Source organism: Canis lupus, chromosome 7 (assembly GCF_003254725.2).
Source record: "Canis lupus dingo isolate Sandy chromosome 7, ASM325472v2, whole genome shotgun sequence".
In the NCBI taxonomy this organism is placed as follows: Eukaryota; Metazoa; Chordata; class Mammalia; order Carnivora; family Canidae; genus Canis; species Canis lupus.
This window is the reverse complement of record NC_064249.1, coordinates 1,200,494-1,217,565: the sequence shown is the minus strand read 5'-3', so window position 1 is coordinate 1,217,565 and position 17,072 is coordinate 1,200,494. Positions and strand designations below refer to the sequence as shown.

At 57.3% G+C, this 17,072-nt stretch overlaps 1 protein-coding gene across 7 annotated transcripts in view; it reads left to right on the top strand.

Annotated features, from left to right (window-relative positions):
* NAV1 (neuron navigator 1) overlaps positions 1–17,072 on the top strand; it is a 242,873-nt gene that overhangs the window by 200,528 nt on the left and 25,273 nt on the right. For 4 of the 7 annotated variants that reach the window (XM_049112004.1, XM_049112008.1, XM_049112009.1 and 1 more), the window contains 12 exons: positions 1,564–1,702; positions 2,114–2,411; positions 3,250–3,943; positions 4,404–4,847; positions 5,438–5,479; positions 6,150–6,298; positions 8,160–8,330; positions 9,463–9,515; positions 10,283–10,306; positions 10,443–10,520; positions 13,434–13,517; positions 13,663–13,774. In XM_049112004.1, coding sequence (XP_048967961.1) covers positions 1,564–1,702; positions 2,114–2,411; positions 3,250–3,943; positions 4,404–4,847; positions 5,438–5,479; positions 6,150–6,298; positions 8,160–8,330; positions 9,463–9,515; positions 10,283–10,306; positions 10,443–10,520; positions 13,434–13,517; positions 13,663–13,774 — 2,288 coding nt within the window. The remainder of the gene's footprint in view (positions 1–1,563; positions 1,703–2,113; positions 2,412–3,249; positions 3,944–4,403; positions 4,848–5,437; positions 5,480–6,149; positions 6,299–8,159; positions 8,331–9,462; positions 9,516–10,282; positions 10,307–10,442; positions 10,521–13,433; positions 13,518–13,662; positions 13,775–17,072) is intronic. The other 3 variants (XM_049112006.1, XM_049112005.1, XM_049112007.1) reach the window with 3 other exon arrangements.

Here is a 17,072-nt window from a genome sequence, read left to right as displayed (position 1 = left end):
CAGTATTCTTTCTCTGCAAAATGGGGGCTGTTGATATCTTAGCCTAAGACAAATATGGGATTAATATAGGTCACGGGTAGAGGAAAAAAGAGGTTGCTTGTTTTAATAAGGGCTGTTATTTCTTAGTAATAAAATTGAAATCACTCTGTTGTGCATTCTAATCCCCAAGCTTTCTTTGCTCTTTCTCAATGTATTTGGATTAATCACTCCAGAGCAACCGAGCCAAGTGTCCAAACCACCCACTTTCCTATTCCCAGCAAATAAATTAGAGGGAGGCCAGCTGAAATCTGGGCCAAGAACTTAGATGGCTTGTATGCCTGACTCTTGTTCCATGATCTGGAACTCAAAATAAATCAAAAAGGGAACATTTTCCAGATACCAGCTAATTCACAAAAAACATCTTCAGCCTCTTAATCCTTCACACATGCAAAGCCGATAAACTTGTGAACACTGATGCAAGGGTTTAGAGATTCCTACAGGCACAAAGAGATGCTCGTGTTGCGGTCTACCTGAAGTCCATGTTGAGTCTTGGGCTCTGAAACTTGAGTGAAATCTGAAGGACTTCTTTAGGATCCAGAAGGAAGTAACAGAAACGGCGGATGGTTTGGAACATAGGACCTTTAGAGAAAGGTTTTAGGAGACAGATTTTGAACTCAGCAAATAATATGAAGAAGAAACTTGAGAGTAGCAAAGAAGGCGAGGACAAAAGGAAGGTGGTATTAGTGGCAGAGGAGGCTACTTAGTTCAGATGGTAAGAATTAACTTTCTAACTGCACAAGTTGTTAAACGCGAAGATGAACAGCCAGTGGAATGCTGTAGAGTCCAAGCTCCAAAGACGTGGAGGCTGTATTAATTTCACTTAGTGTACGGACGAGGGTTCTTTATAGAAAGACCTACAGCTACAGATGTTCAATGACACTGTCTCCCAGATACCACAAATCCGGCATCCCAAGCAATCGGCGGAGAAAGGAAACCATTCAGCACAAATTTGGTGCTTCCGCTTGGCCCAGCCACCTTAAGTGTGGCTCATTTATCAGCAAAGCGGCACGTGCCGTGTAGAAGCAAGGCCTGATCCCAGCATCGGGGAACCAGATAAGCAGGGGAGCAATGAGAAACGATAGGCCCAGGGGCTCCCAGAAAAGATCGGTCTTTTTCTGGCCCTCTCCAGGTATGGAAAAATTTGGAAAAGAGAGGGGAAAATATCTGGAGAACGCATCCAGAAATTAACAAAGCTATAGTAATTCTAAGGATGGAGGCCGTTGATAGGGAGAGGAATTGTATCATTAGATCCGTCCCAAGAATTCCCTTGTCTTTACAATTTCCCTTTCTATTAAGGAGATGTAACATTTTCCTTCGCCAGATAAAGACGGAGTCTCTTCCTTTCATAAAAGAACACCACCAAATTATACTTCAAGTTGCTGGCAAACCCGGGACTAACCTTCAAGCTTTCTGCTCTTGGCCAGTCTCTGTAGTGGAATACAGCCATTCTCCCACCCGTAGGAAAATCGTCTTTCTCGTCTTGGCTTCTGTGTCAACTGCTAACCTTTATCTCCTGTCCTACAGCTGGGATGAAAGCAGCTCCATCAGCAGTGGGCTCAGTGATGCTTCGGACAACCTCAGCTCAGAAGAGTTCAATGCCAGCTCCTCCCTCAACTCCCTCCCGACGACTCCCACCGCCTCTCGCAGGAACTCTACAATAGTGGTACGTGAGTTTACAGACGCCTCAGGGTGAACCGCAGGGCAGGCAGGTGTGCACCGCTCCGTGGGACCAGTTCCCGTGCGCCTTTGGCCAGGTCCTTTCGGAGCTGGCCCGAAGAAACCTGAGGCTGCCAGGCAGTCACCTGAGACATCAGCTGTTGTTGTAGGAGCCCCAGGATTTAGCACCCCTGCCGACTTGGAGTGATACGCCTAAGAGCTGTTCCAACCAGTGAAGGAAAGGCCCTGGGATACCTGGGGTGTCCTTTTCTCTGGTCCCTAGAGGTATAGGTAGAAACCCTGGGTTGACTTAATACTTGGGAAGGGCCACCCAGCAACCGAAAGAAGTCCCCTCTGCCTCCCATTTTCCATCCCCAAGCGAGCCTCTCACTCTGTGTTGTTCTCTTCTTGTCTTCAGCTCCGCACAGACTCAGAGAAACGCTCCCTGGCGGAAAGCGGGCTGAGCTGGTTTAGTGAATCAGAGGAGAAGGCCCCCAAAAAACTGGAGTACGACAGTGGTAGCCTAAAGATGGAACCCGGGACCTCCAAGTGGCGGAGAGAGCGGCCCGAAAGCTGCGATGATTCATCCAAGGTCGGAGAGCTGAAAAAGCCTGTCAGCCTGGGACACCCCGGTTCCCTGAAGAAGGGCAAGACCCCACCAGTGGCTGTCACGTCCCCCATCACTCACACAGCCCAGAGCGCCCTCAAAGTCGCAGGTGAGCCTGGCAAAGAGGAAGGGACGAGGGCGAGGACCTGTTTCTTGGGTTGTTCCCCGTATTGGTCCTGCACCCACGGGATGATGGCAGACATTTACCGGGCCCTTTAAGGCGTACGACCTGGTCTTCACCACGGTCCTGGGAGTTGGGAGATGGGAATTACCACTGCCGCTTCACAACTGTAGAAGTAAAAATGCAGAGGGCTCAAGTGGCGGAGCCAAAATCGCATCATCAGAGGTAGAGGAGGGAGTGGGTTACCTTCAGAGACTCATTTGAGCTGCCTCCAGACACCTCCTCAGACATCTGGCTGGTGCACTTGTCTCCACAAGGTACTTGCTTGACATCCCGGGGGTGGGGGGTGGGGTCTCAAGAAAATAAGAAATCAGAATTGTATTGCTCCCAAAGTTGGCCCCTTGGGCAGCTTCCTACCTCCATCAGCATTTCCCTCCAGCCTCTACTTACCAGCTGGTACGGCCAGACCCTGTGGCGTCCCCTCCTGTTTTTCCTTCCCTGACCAGTTGTTCGATGCTCTTCTTTCTTAATAACCTTCATAACTTGCTTAATACCCTCTGCCATTTTAACCGAAATGGAATATCCTACCCTGAAAAGAGAAAATAACGAAAAGTAAAACAAAACCCCAAGGCCACTGCTCCCGGGGTGTCCTTCCTCCGGCACGGGGTCTCATCAGCCTCCCTAGGACCTGCTCACCCGCGTGCAGGCCTCAAGGCCCCAGAGCGCATTGGTTGTCCTGCGGAGGGAAAGGGAAGGATGTGCCGGGACGCTGCCAAGACATTGGCCAGCCTGGGCTACTCTTAGCTCATTTCCTGCCCTCTTGCAGGCAAACCTGAGGGCAAAGCCACGGACAAGGGTAAACTTGCCGTGAAGACCACCGGGCTCCAGCGCTCGTCCTCCGACGCCGGCCGGGACCGCCTGAGCGACGCTAAGAAGCCCCCGTCGGGCATCGCTCGCCCCTCCACCTCGGGCTCTTTCGGCTACAAGAAGCCTCCTCCGGCCACAGGTACGGCCACCGTCATGCAGACCGGGGGATCGGCCACGCTCAGCAAGATCCAGAAGTCCTCGGGCATCCCCGTCAAGCCCGTGAACGGCCGCAAGACGAGCCTCGATGTGTCCAACGGCGCCGAGCCCGGGTTCCTGGCGCCCGGCGCCCGTTCCAACATCCAGTACCGCAGCCTGCCGCGGCCCGCCAAGTCCAGCGCCATGAGCGTGACCGGAGGGCGGGGCGGGCCGCGGCCTGTCAGCAGCAGCATCGACCCCAGCCTCCTCAGCACCAAGCAGGGGGGCCTCGCGCCCTCCAGACTCAAGGAGCCTTCCAAGGTGGCCGGCGGCCGCCCCGCTCCAGCCCCCGTCAACCAGACAGACCGGGAGAAGGAGAAGGCCAAAGCCAAGGCGGTGGCCTTGGATGCAGACAGCATCTCCCTGAAGAGCATTGGCTCCCCCGAGAGCACCCCCAAGAACCAGCCCAGCCACCCTCCGGCCCCCAAGCTGGCGGAGCTGCCACCGACCCCTCTCAGGTACCAGACGGGGCAGCCCCTTCCCGCCTGTCCCCGCTCCCGCACACCAGGCGGTCCACAGGCCTAGCTAGACGGGGCCGCCGCTGGTGCCTCTTCCATCCCCCCCCGCCCCCGGGGTGCCGGGCCTCCTCCCTCTGTCACAGCTCCCCTCCCTCTCCCCTTCCCGGGCCACCCTTCACCTGTCTTCAGCTCTGTCCTACGTTTTTGCCGTGTTTGCTGACACGCGGGTGTATCTGTCTGTACGTAAACCCGCCTGCCTGTGCCGCCCCCTCATCAGGACTTGAAGGGACCCCAACCTGATGGCAGGTTGCCTTCCAGCACATTCTACAAGGCGCGGGATGTGCCTCTGTGCTTAAGTAGCCAGACCCGGGGGACCTAGACGGGGTGTCCTCTGAGGTCCCACCTGCCTCTCGCTTCTGGGACTCCGTGATTCTAAATACTCGATGTCCACTCCCCTCAGGGCCACGGCTAAGAGCTTCGTCAAGCCGCCCTCGCTGGCCAACCTAGACAAGGTCAACTCCAACAGTCTGGATCTGCCGTCATCGACTGACGCCCACGCCTCCAAGGTCCCAGACCTGCATCCTCCGAGCTCCGCAAGCGGGAGCCCTCTCCCTTCTTGCTTCACCCCTAGCCCCGCACCCATTCTCAATATTAACTCAGCCAGCTTCTCCCAGGGCCTGGAGCTAATGAGTGGTTTCAGTGTCCCCAAAGAGACCCGCATGTACCCCAAACTCTCAGGCCTGCACAGGAGCATGGAGTCCCTCCAGATGCCAATGAGCCTGCCCAGTGCCTTCCCCAGCAGTACTCCGGTCCCTGCCCCACCCGCCCCCACTGCTGCACCCCCAGAGGAAGAGGCGGAAGAGCTGACCTGGAGCGGAAGCCCCAGAACCGGACAGCTGGACAGGTGGGTGCACAGACACACAGCGGCGCCTGGCTCTGTCCCTGGGCCTCTGGCTCCTCTCGCCACCACTAACACGCCCCGGGTTGCACTGGCGCTTGGGACCTTGAACGTTTTCTCACACCCATTAAGTAATTTCACTTGCCTTACGACAGCTCTGGGAGACAAGTAGGGATTTTAAGTCCATGTGTTTGTTAAGTTGTGATTGTCATCACGTGATGACACTGGGGGCGCGGAGCACGGTCCTAGGTGACGGTCCGGGTCCTCGTCGTGATGAGTCTGACCTTCATCCAGAGCTTCTGCTCGTTAGGCAGACAGCTTTCCACGATACCTCACCTCCATACGACCCTGCACACAGCCGAGCACGTCCTGATCCCCAATCAGAGAACATTGAGCCCCTCCAGTGAACCTCTCAAGCTGTAAGCCCAGAGGCAGCCGCAGCTCTCTCCCTATATTGTTTGTAGAGACCAAGGGGCTCACGGTTTGGTGTCTTGTGTTACGCACTGCGTCCCGCAAAGCTTAGGGTCCCCATGTCTGGTTTCTAAGATGGACTCACATCCTTGTCTCTCTCGCTCTCTCTTTTTATTCCTGCACAGCACTCCACGGGATCGGAACACTCTTCCCAAGAAAGGGCTCAGGTAACCCTAAAATGCGTCTGTCCTTCCCCGGGACTCCTGGTCTGTCCTGGGCCCCAGGCATGAATTCAGTGCCCCTTTTGGCTGCGTTACGTGCCTAGACCCCCAGGCACCCTCCCCAAGCTTATAGGATGCGGGAGTCCACTTCAGAGCCAGCGTTCCTTTTTGGGGACAGGGAAGAAACACGTTGGTGCGTGGGAATCCTACCCCGCCCCGTCCCACAGCCTGTGCCATCCCAGTCCTAAGCATCCTGTGTGTCCCTCTCCGTCACAGTCAGAGGGAGAACAGGCCGCCTGTGGAGTCACACAGATGGGCACGAGCAGGGCACCCCAGTCCTCTGCCAGCCCTGCGGCACTGATGTCCCCGGTTAGGGGAAGGAGCCCACACGTGGGGCCGCAGAGCTCTCTACCTGGAGCTTCGGGGTGGAGGCTCTCAGATGCTCCCTCCCTCATTTCAGTCCCCACCTCAGGACATCCCATGCGCTACTTGCTGGTCCTTCGGGACCCTCTTGGTGGCCCGGGGGGGAAGGTGTCCAGGCGGAACGTCCCTCGCCCCCTCTTGGGCTGTTTTGTCCTCCCCTCCTCTTCCTCATCCTGCCTCCGAAGCTCCCCACCGGCCTGAGCTGTGGTTCCACCTGGCAGTGACCCAGACTGAGGTCTCCCGTGCCCTGCAGGTACCAGCTGCAGTCCCAGGAGGACACCAAGGAGAGGCGACACTCGCACACCATCGGCGGGCTGCCCGAGTCCGACGACCAGTCGGAGCTGCCGTCGCCCCCGGCTCTCTCCATGTCCTTGAGCGCAAAGGGCCAGCTCACCAACATAGGTCAGTGTTCTGGGTCGCTCGCTGCGGCACGGGCTGCAGGGGGGCTCACCCTGCTGCATGAGGCCAGGCAGCTGGACTCTACGCTCCATCTCCATTCGACCCCCGCCACACCGGCTCGCTTCCATGATGACTCCGTTTACCCGTCCAAAATCAGACTGGGGGCAGAGTGCTCCAGGATGATCCTAAACCGAAAGGCCGCTCCCCGGGCCCACGTTGTAGGGTCCTCGTAGCCTCGGGGAGTCTGAATGAGGGCGCAGGAAAGCCATAAACCAAGGCCCGGAGGACCAGACTCGAGCAGGGACAGGGACAGGGACAGGCAGTGGTTGCCAGAAAGGAGCCGCCAGGCCCGGGGCAGCAATACTGAGCTGCTGGGCTGGGGGACGGGAAGGAGGGAACAGCTGCTGACGTAAGCCAGGGGATCTGCCTCCAGAGCCCGCAGAGCCTGGGCCATCGCCGCCCCGGGGGCAGCACCTCTGAAGACGCGGCCGGGCCACCCCCTTCCTGAAGCCCGAGGGGACAGAAAGGCGGACCAGGGAAGCCCGAGGAGACTGCGGACTCCGAGGCAGGGACAGGAGCCTTGTAGCCCCGCACGGGAGCGACCCAGCCCTGCGTGGGGGAAGCAGGCGCCGCGAACAGGCTGTGGGGGCCCCTGCAGGGCCGAGCTGGGGACAGGCTGGCGGTTTGCTGTTGTCTTTCTAGATCCACCTCCTCATCCAGCCGAGGAAAGGAGAGCAGTAAGGGCCGACAAAGACCCGTAACAGACTGGGGGGCAGATGGGGAGGATTCGAGGAGAAACTGGGCTCATTTTGCCTAGAGAAGGGCAGGGAGTGATTCTTCAGGAAAGGTCATCCGGTGGCGGGAGGGCCGCCAGGTGGAGGATGGGGCTAGCATGTTCTCCGTCTGCACCGAGGGCCAGACGACAGGAAATGCACGGATGCTGCAGGATGCGGGGCTGGGCTCCACCAGGACCGCCTCACGTCCTCGCAGGGGCCGAGGGAGGTGTACGGTCCTCTTGTGCACGGTCCCCACGGAGGGACTAACATCCACCCGCCTGTGTGGAGGCACAACGATAGGCCGGGGAGCTGCATGTGGGTGCAGACCTGGAAGGCTGTCGCCCCAGTGAGGGGCAGGGACAGCAGGTGCTTCAGGCCCGCAGGGATCCCGCAGAGCCCAGCTTCCAGGCGGATTCCAGGAGCCTCACCTGGCACCCTGGCCTGCTCCGTCCGTCCGTCCGACCTTCCGGCCAGGGGCCCGCCGGCCAGGGAGGGATAGGTTTCTTGCCGCGTCAGCACCGACCAGTGGCCGAGAAGGACACTGCTTGCGGGGAGGGTCCCTGCCCCCTCCGGTGCCGCCGAGCCCGCCCGTCATCCGGCCCCCTTCTCTAGCTGCCTCCTTGTCATCGTTCAGATCGATCCAGTCTTGGTCTGAACTCTTAGTACTCCCGGGCTGCCAGTTGTATTTTACGGAGCCACAACATCCCATTTCATCGGCACATTCAAGTGATGGGACAGTCGCGGGAAAGCTGCCAGGCCCCCAGCCTTCAAAAGCGACAGTCCCCGGGCAGGCAGGGCTGAGGGAAAGTCTTTAAAATAGGAAACGCTGTTCCACCTTTACTCCCGACAGCAGGGTCCTTCTCCACTAGGGCTCGACCTCCCCGGGAGAGACCCCACTCCTCCACCAGCTGCCTGCACACTCCCACCGCCTCCTCCCGCCCCTCCCTCTCCCACCCCCTCACCATTTGCTCCCGTGCTCCTGGTGCTCCTGGTGCTCCGTTCCCCAAGGGACCCAGAGAGCTGATGACCCTGCCTCTTCTCCTGCCCTCCCCCTCCCTCTCCTGTCCCCTTCCCCTCTGTCCTTCCAGTGAGTCCCACTGCGGCCACCACGCCAAGAATCACCCGCTCCAACAGCATCCCCACCCACGAGGCGGCCTTCGAGCTGTACAGCGGCTCCCAAATGGGGAGCACCCTGTCCCTGGCCGAGAGACCCAAGGGGATGATTCGGTCAGGATCCTTCCGAGACCCCACGGACGACGGTGAGACTTCATGCCAGCGCGGTTCACGCTCATTCCAGCTCTGCTGGGTCCCCTCACCCACCGCCACCTCCACTGCCGCCACTACCACCACCACCACACACACGTATATGCTTCACAGAACATCGAGTCGGGGCCATTTCAGTTCGTTCTTCCCATCCCTTTGAAGGGTCTGGGGGCCCAGGAACCTCTGGGTGGCTCTGGGTGGCACTGTCTGGCGCTGGGGCTTTGGGACGGAGCACCTGCCATTGGGGCCGGGGGCGGGGCGTGGAGCATGGAAGGGTTCCATGGTTCCCCTCAGAGTGCTCCGGAAGCCGCAGCCCCTCCCCTCCGCGCCCCAGCAGCAGTCTCTCTTCCCCGCAGTCTCTCCGCAAACGTGGAAAGAGCCAGGGACATGGAGGGGGGGGCTCTTAAATCCTGGGAAGGAACTAGGCATCTCATTCCTCTTTCGAGAACGTGCCAAAGGTCAGCTTCAGGGAGGGCCCTGTGCTTGTCTGTGGTGACGCGGGTGTGCGTGGCCAGGGCCTGGAGGACGCAGGCTCTACCGGGACAGCAGGCTTCCCACTGTGGCTTTCGGGGGGGGGGGGGCCCGCTCGGCCTCAGCAGCGGCATCCTTGCAAGGGCACGGTGCTTCTGTCAGTAGGGCTAGTGAGTCAGTGGGGCCAGGACCTGACACCTCAGCCCGCGTGCCATCTGCGTGACCCCCAGGGCCGGGGAGAGGACGGGATTGCGGGACCTGCTCTGAGCAGCTCTGATGAGAAACTCCCCTTGCCCCGCAGCCTCAGCACTTCTGCCTGGGAAGCTCAGAGGACGCCTGCCCCCCGACCCCTTGCATCCCTCCCCCTGAACCCTCGTGCCCCGCGGAGCAGGGCCACCTGAGCCAGGGCCCGCCAGCCCCCGGCTGCCCAAGAGTGCAGACTGCAGGAGGAGGCTAGCTCTGCTCAGGGCCTCGCCTCCTCCAGGTCGCCGGCCTGCCCGGGGCTGTCGTGATGCCCGTTGGGGCCCGCCGCCGTGTCCCTCCTGTTTGCTCCGAATGGCCTCCAGAGTCAGAGTCCAAACTCCTGCCCCAGGGCTCTGCCCAGGAAGCCCCCGTCCCTGGAGCCCCTGCTAACTGTGCGCTCTATTTCTCTTCCAGTCCACGGCTCTGTGCTGTCCCTGGCGTCCAGTGCCTCCTCCACGTACTCCTCAGTAAGAGCGTTATTCTCTTCCCCTCCGCCCCCTCGCCGCTCCGGCCCTGCTCCCTGGAGCCCGTGGTGGTCGGGAGCGGGGTGGGTGGGTGGGTGGGGGCCGCTAACTGCTCACTGTGCCTTGCTGGGTCGGGTTGGGGGCCGGGGAGGCGCCTAGAACCTGGAGCACGCGGTTGACCACGTCAGCTCTCAGCGGCCTTTCTGGCCTCACCAGCGGTTCCTGAGCCAACGCTGGTGCCTTTTGCTCCCCTCCTTTGAAAACTCCACAATGCCCTGGCGACAGCCCGTTCTGTGCCAGGGTTAAGTGGGGGGTGTCCGTGGCAAGGCGGGCCGGGTAGGTGTAGGTTGATAGGAGTCCCGCATCCTAGCATGGACGGAAGTCGCCAGGTGTCCCCGCGGGGAACGGGGCACGCGCGCCCTTGGCCGTGGGGTGTAACTCGGTTCTTCCATCTGTCCTTCCCCTGGTTCTCTTTACTCCTTTGCGTGAGCGGCGGTAGGGATTAGTCTTCAGATCAACTGGAGTTTCACCTCCCAGCCATCTTGGCAATGACCCGGTTGGCTGGAGCCCGAGCTCCAGAGCCACCTTTTATTTGAGGCCGAAGATAGGGGCTCAGCCCGTCTCGGGAGGGCCGGGCCGGGCCGGGAAGTGGTCTCGGCCCCCGAGTCCCACTTCTGCAGGTTCTCTGCCCCGCCCCGGGCCCGGCTTCTTCACCTCCGTAGTAACTACCCCCTTCTCTCTCTTTCTCTCCTTCTGTGCTCCTTCTTCAGGCTGAGGAGAGGATGCAGTCTGAGGTAGGGTGCAAAGCCTTTGTCTCTGCTTGTTAACACCGCTGAGCCCCGTTCCGCTCCCAGATCTCCTCCTCTTCCTCCTCCTGCTGCTGCTGCTGCTGCCGCCACCGTTAAGTTTGTATTTCTCTTCCTTTCACAGCAAATCCGGAAGCTTCGTAGGGAACTGGAGTCGTCCCAGGAAAAAGTGGCCACCCTGACGTCTCAACTTTCTGCCAACGTGAGTGCCGCGAAGGAGGGGGGGACCCAGGCAGTTACAGTGGCCATAAGTCACCTAAGTTCAGCCAGAGGAGGAGAATTCCCTGCAGGGATCCCCCAGGCTTAGCGTCCAAGGGAGCAGGTCCTGCTCACAGCTGTGCGACATGGACCCGGCCTGGCCCGCTCTTTCCCTGAGTCCCAATTCTTACAGAGAACTGTTTCTGCCCCAACCCTGATTAACGGGTGTAGACGAGTTCGTGCCTGGCCGTCTTTGAACTCCCCAGAGACGGGGTGGTTCTGCATGGCCGTGGACACAAGTGGCCACGTGTTGGCGAACCCTTGGAACTCTCTGCTGCTGCCCCGGGGCATGCTCATGACGTCGTTTGTGCCGCACACCTGGGCAGGCCCAGGACCGGCTAGTGGCATTCTGTGTGGCAGGCGTGACCCGCCGGGAAGTGCACCGCCCCCCAGTCCAGCTGCGTCCTCACTGCCAACCGCCTTCTGTTAGCAGGCTCCCTGGGCGGGGGCAGGAATGACCTGAGCTTCAGGTTGGGAGCCAGAACTCTTCGTCCCCGCCCTCGACCTGCCCTCAGTCCGTCCCGCTGGACTGGCTCTCCTGTAGGCCTTGGTTCTTCTACCCCGTGACACGGCGGGAGATGAGGCCGCCTCCTCTCCCTGGGCTTCGGTAGTGTCTCCCCTGTGACCAAGTTGCAAACAGAGAACATAAGACCCATTTTCCCCCAACGCTGTAAACAACAGCTGAGCCGGAATTGCAGGAGCCTTCCAAGTGTTCGCACAAAAGTAACCATGTCTGCAATTTCCGCAGGAGTTTCTGGGGTTGTTGTTGTTGTTTTCCCCTCTCTTGTCCCTTCCTCTCTGGGGAACTCAGCTGTCAGGCCTGGGGTCTTCCCTTGGGATCGAGGAGACCACTTCTCCCCCCAGGTGTTGCAGCTTTCCATTCTATTTCAACCGCTTCCCTCATCACGCTGGTTATTTTCTTATATTGCTCTTTCCCCAAACCCCCCACTCCTACGTGGTACGCTTACCGGTTTGTTTGAAGCCCATGTCATGCACCGTCTTCCACTCTTGGGGACTCCTAAGACTTATAATGTCAGCAAGAGCCCCATGGCTTCCCTCCCTCGTGCCCCACCCACCACGGCTGGTGACCCGGGTCACATCCTGCACACCCCAGGATCACATCTGGGAGACGCTGCGGGGAGAGGCGCCGGGAGGAGAGGACATCGGTGTGTCTGATTCATTTACAGCATCCGTCAGCCACCGTGCTGTCAAGGCTGCGGGAGAGCCAAGAAAATGAATGTAGAGGGTGGTTTTTCTTCCAACAGGAAGTGTCCTGGCCAAGAGAGAACACCCAGACATGACGGGCTCTCAATTTTAGAGGCAGATTCCTGCTGAGGGTCGGAGCCCTGCCCTCAAGCAGAGACATGGATCCCCTGGTCCTTGACGGAGCTTTTGTCGTGTTCCATGGCGCTTCCCAGCTGCCCATGCCGCGGGCACACCCTAGACAGGGAGGGCCCGGAAGCCCTCCACCTCTGCCAAGTGCCAGCCTCGCCCTGGCACCGTGGCTCAGCCCTGAAGTCTTATAGGCACCCTGGTGAGGCTGAGGGTCAGGGAGGGCTCAGAGGAAGGAGAGGGTGTGTAGGAGACGGGAAGAAAGCCCCTCCAGAGCGAAGGGGGCCCCCATGAGAAGAGGCCAAGACAGCACACGAGAAGCCAGCCGTCGTTGGGGTTCCTCACGAGATGTCCGGGGACCCCATGCAGTGTGTTTACGGACCTGGGCAGGGATGTAGAAAAGTGAACGAGACACAGCCCGAGGCCAAGAAAACAGGAGTTCCCTGTACAGCGGGTGGAAGCCAACAGCTCGGGGTCATGGCCATGACACAGGTCTGCCAAGGACCGCCCAGGCCTTGTAGCCTCATAGCACCGGTGCCCGCAAGAGGCTGCCCGCCCAGACCCAAACGCATCCCGCCAGCGACTGTCAAATGCAAGGAGCCTGGGTCATGTTTCAAGGGCAGGCGGTGAAAGCTAGACCCGGCCGGGAGGAGAGAAGCCCTGGTCCACGGGAAGCAGGCACAGCTGCCACAGACCCCATCCCAGAGCTCTGGGCCGAGGGTCTGCCCGAAGCCTGCCCGCACTCCTTGCTGTGGGGTCACAGACGTGCTCAGACGCCCTCCAGCCATGGTGGATCCTCCATCCCTCCATCCCTCCATCCCTCCATCCCCGGGTTCCCTCGGGCTTTCCCATACGTGTTGCCACCCCGGAACAGCTGGAGGGCTGTCCTTGCTGCCCCGGGGCCTCAGCGCCACCCTCCGCCCTCCACCGCCGGCCTCCTCCTCGTGAAGCACACCTGACACCTAGTGGCCACGCGGCCTACTGCTGTCCCGCCCTGCGGAGGCCGCCTGCAGACCCCGGGGCTAGAAGCAGGACGGACTGGACGACAGAGGGCACCTGGGAGCAGAGGTGGACAGAAGCGCCGAGCAGTTTCTACTGGGAGGTGATCTGGATCCATGGGGCCAGCCCGCCAGCAGTGGAGGAGTTCAATCGAGACCATTGCAAAGCCCTGGAGGTTACAGGCCTCCTGAAGAGCAGAGGGACAGTCCCACCTCTGGTGGTGACAGGTACTAGATCCCCAGTGTCCCAGGGCCTCCGAAGCCTGCCCTGCCCTGATGCTGTCTCTGCCACCTCATCGCTCCGGAAGCTCGTCCCCACCAGAACCTGTCTTCAGGCCGAACATCAAGGGGTTCGATTCCACCTGTCTGCTCAGGGAAATCAGTATTCAGAAATCGCCAGGAGGGTTGTTGGCATCGGTCGCTGCTAAGACACAGAGAGTCAGCCCCAACTACCCCCCCCCCCCACAGTCTCTGTTCCCTGCCCAGGCCTCAGGTGACTTAGGGACCTCCGTCTGTGTTTATTTCAGGCTAACCTCGTGGCGGCCTTCGAGCAGAGCCTGGTGAATATGACCTCCCGCCTGCGACACCTGGCAGAGACCGCGGAGGAGAAGGTGAGGGAGCCGGGAGCTGGGGCACACGGGCCAGGCTAGCGTCCTCCCCTCAGAATTCCCCGCCTTCTCTAGCAAACCCGGTGGAATTCCAGCGCCCACTGCCTGGCTAATCCCAGCTAATGACACCAGTGTCATTCTCTCTTAGGACACGGAGCTGCTGGATTTACGGGAAACCATAGACTTTCTGAAGAAAAAGAACTCTGAAGCACAGGCCGTCATTCAGGGAGCCCTTAATGCCTCAGAAACCACACCCAAAGGTAGGACGTCCAACCACAGGTTGGAGGAGGACAGGAAGGGGGTTACTGGAGACTTTGGTCTGTGCCTACGATGTGCCAGGTCCCATATCAAATTTTTAGAAGGTGAGGGCCCCCTGATGCCCTTCAATGTGATGCTCCGGACTCATCAGTGCCAGGGCCATGACCCTACCGCCCCTGGGGATGAGGGAGAGGAGAGCACACCCATCATCCCCGGGGGTCCTCCCCTGAACCTTGAGGGTGAGGGCGGAGCCCAAGAGCTGTCAAAGGCCATGGTTAAAATAGCATTTCATTCTTAAAAAAGTCTAAAGGTCTTCTTCTTAACCATTTGATCCGGGAGTCCTACTCCTTACTCAAAGAAGGCTGACAGCAGCTTTATCCGCGACTGCCAAACCGTGGAGGCAACCGAGATGCCCTTCAGGTAGGCGGATGGATGAATGCGCTGGGCTGTAGCCAGTCAATGAGACGTTATTCAGCATTTGGAAGAAATGAGCTAGCACGCTATGAAGAGATCCTGAGCAGTCTCCCTTGCACGTCACTAAGTGGAAAAAGCAATGAGAAAAGGCTACATGTCGCACGATTCTAACTATATGGCATTCTGGCAAAGACGAAGGAGGAGACTGTGAAGGGTGGGGGGTGGTGAACACGCAGAGCACAGAGGGTGTGAGGGCAGCACAATACTCTGTGTGATGCTAGAATGGAAAGTGCCTGTCACTATACATTAGTTCAGAGCCTTAGACTGTCTGTAACACCACGAGCGAACCCTGGTGTCCGCCGTGGACTCTGGCTGATGATGACGTGTCGGCACAGATTCATCAGTTGTAACAGATGTGCCCCTCCGGTGGGGGATGCTGAGAGTGGGGTGCCTGTCGGGGGCCACACGGGGCTGTGGGAAGCCTCCATACCTTCCTTTCAATTTTTGCTGTGAACCCAAAACTGCTCTACAAAATAAAGTCTAAAAAATTAGCACTTTACATTTTTACACACACACACACACACACACACACACACACGTTCTTATTTGATCCTCATGTCAGTTCTCCAGGGGGGTGCAATCTGCTCTTCAAATGAGGCAAAGAGGGATGCCCAGGGGGCTCAGCGGTTGGGCATCTGCCTTCAGCTCAGGTTGTAACCCGGGGTCCCGGGATCGAGTCCCGCGTCAGGCTCCCCGCAGGGAGCCTGCTTCTCCCTCTGCCTGTGTCTCTGCCTCTCTCTCTGTCTCTCATGAATAAATAAATAAAATATTTTTTAAAAAAATGAGGCAAAGATCACGGAGCCTAAGTGAGGCTCAAATGACAAGTCAGCCTTGGCATTTAACAACCACCCAAGCTTTGCCTGACAAAGTCAAGATGCGTAGTGGTCTGATGCCCCTAAACCCTGCAACCTCTGACTCCAGGCAGCCTTCCAGGGTAGTGGGGTGGTCCCCTAACTTGTCTGTAGTCTGTCCGCCTTTTTATCCCACTAGCAGAGATCCCCAACTTCCATCATGTTCTCCGGCCCCTTACTCTGGCTGCTTACCTGCCTCCCTCTGAACCTAGACTTTGCCTCCTCCTTAACCAAGAAAATGAACATTTTCAAATAGGAACTCCATTGACTTCTTCATTCCATCAATTTATATTCATCTGATCCTTTATGTTTCTCCCGTTTTGTTGGAAGGGGCTGTCCTTTCTGGCCAAGAGGGTTCCCTTTCGTCATGCTTTGGGATGCTCCCTCTAGCACTGATACCCAACTCGTCTGCACATGCACACACACAGACACACACTTTTCTGCATCTTTGACCTCTTATTCTGCATTTGCTCCTTTCCTTCTGCTTGTAATGCTCCTAAAGTCTCTTTTATCTTTAAGGAAGGCAAAGGATGTGATGTATCCACTATCTCCTTTCTACTAGATAGATTTCCTTCTTTCCTTCATCACCCTACCTTCCAGTTCTCTTTCCCACCTAACCCCACTATAATTTGCTCACATTACTATCACCCTAAGACTGCTTTCACTGAAATCACCAGGGACACCCATTTTCCCAAAATTTAATAATTTTATTATTTTTTAAAGATTTTATTTACTTTTTCATGAGAGACACAGAGAGAGGCAGAGACAGGAGAAGCTGGCTCCATGCAAGGAGCTCAATATGGGACTTGAGCCCGGGACTCTGAAGCCAAAGGCAGACGCTAAACCACTGAGCCACCCAGGCTTCCCCCCCCCCTTTTTTTTTTTCTGAATTTAATAATTTTTAGTACTTAGTTTACTTGACTTATGTGAAATAGACATAGTCCCTAACCAGAAGTCTGTTGTATCAAATCAGATCTATGTGAACATTCACCATAGAGCCAGGCATGTAGTAGGTGCTCAAAAAAACCTTCTTCTACACACACACACACACACACACACACACACCTGCGCCACACACACATACACAGGCAGTATCTCAAGATTTCCAATATTTGGTCCTGTTAAGGTCTCCTTCCTTCATTAAGTTCTCCCCATGGCTTCTGAGTCATCATTCCCATCTTGGCCTTGTACTACCTCGTAAGGGGAGGGGCAGCAGGACAAGGAGAGAGAGAATCTTAAACAGGTTCTCTTTTTTAAAAAAAATATCTTATTTATATATTCATGAGAGAGACAGAGAGAGGCAGAGACACAGGCAGAGGGAGAAGCAGGCTCCATGCAGGGAGCCTGATGTGGGACTCCATCCCAGGCCCTGGGCTAAAGGCAGACGCTCAACCGCTGAGCCACCCAGGCGTCCCTTAAACAGGTTCTGTGCTCAGCCCAGAGCCCCACACGGGGCTTAGTTCCAAAGCCCTGAGATCATGACCTGAGCCAAAATCAAGAGTCAGACGCTTAACAGACTGAGCCACCCAGGTGCCCAGCCATAGCCGTTTTTTAATGACTCTACACACTTTCTTTAGTGTTCACATCCATCCTGTGGCTTCTATAACCTCTTCTTTTTTCATTTTGAACTTTCAGAGATGTAATTTGCATGCCATAAAATTCACCTTTATAAAGTGTGTAATTCGGTAGTTTTTAGCATCTTTACTGCCATTACCATTATCTAATTCCAGAACATTTTCCCCACCCACAAAGGAATCTCCTATCCATAGCAATCATTTTCTGTTCCCTCCTCAGTCCTCAGCATCCACTGATCTATTATTTTCTGACGCTATGGATTTACCTGTTGTGGACATTTCATAGAAATGGAATCATACAATACATGCTCTTTTGTAATTGGCTTTTTCATTTAGCATAATGTTTTCAAGAATCATCCATGTTATATCCTATATCAGTACCTCATTCCTTTTATGGCTGA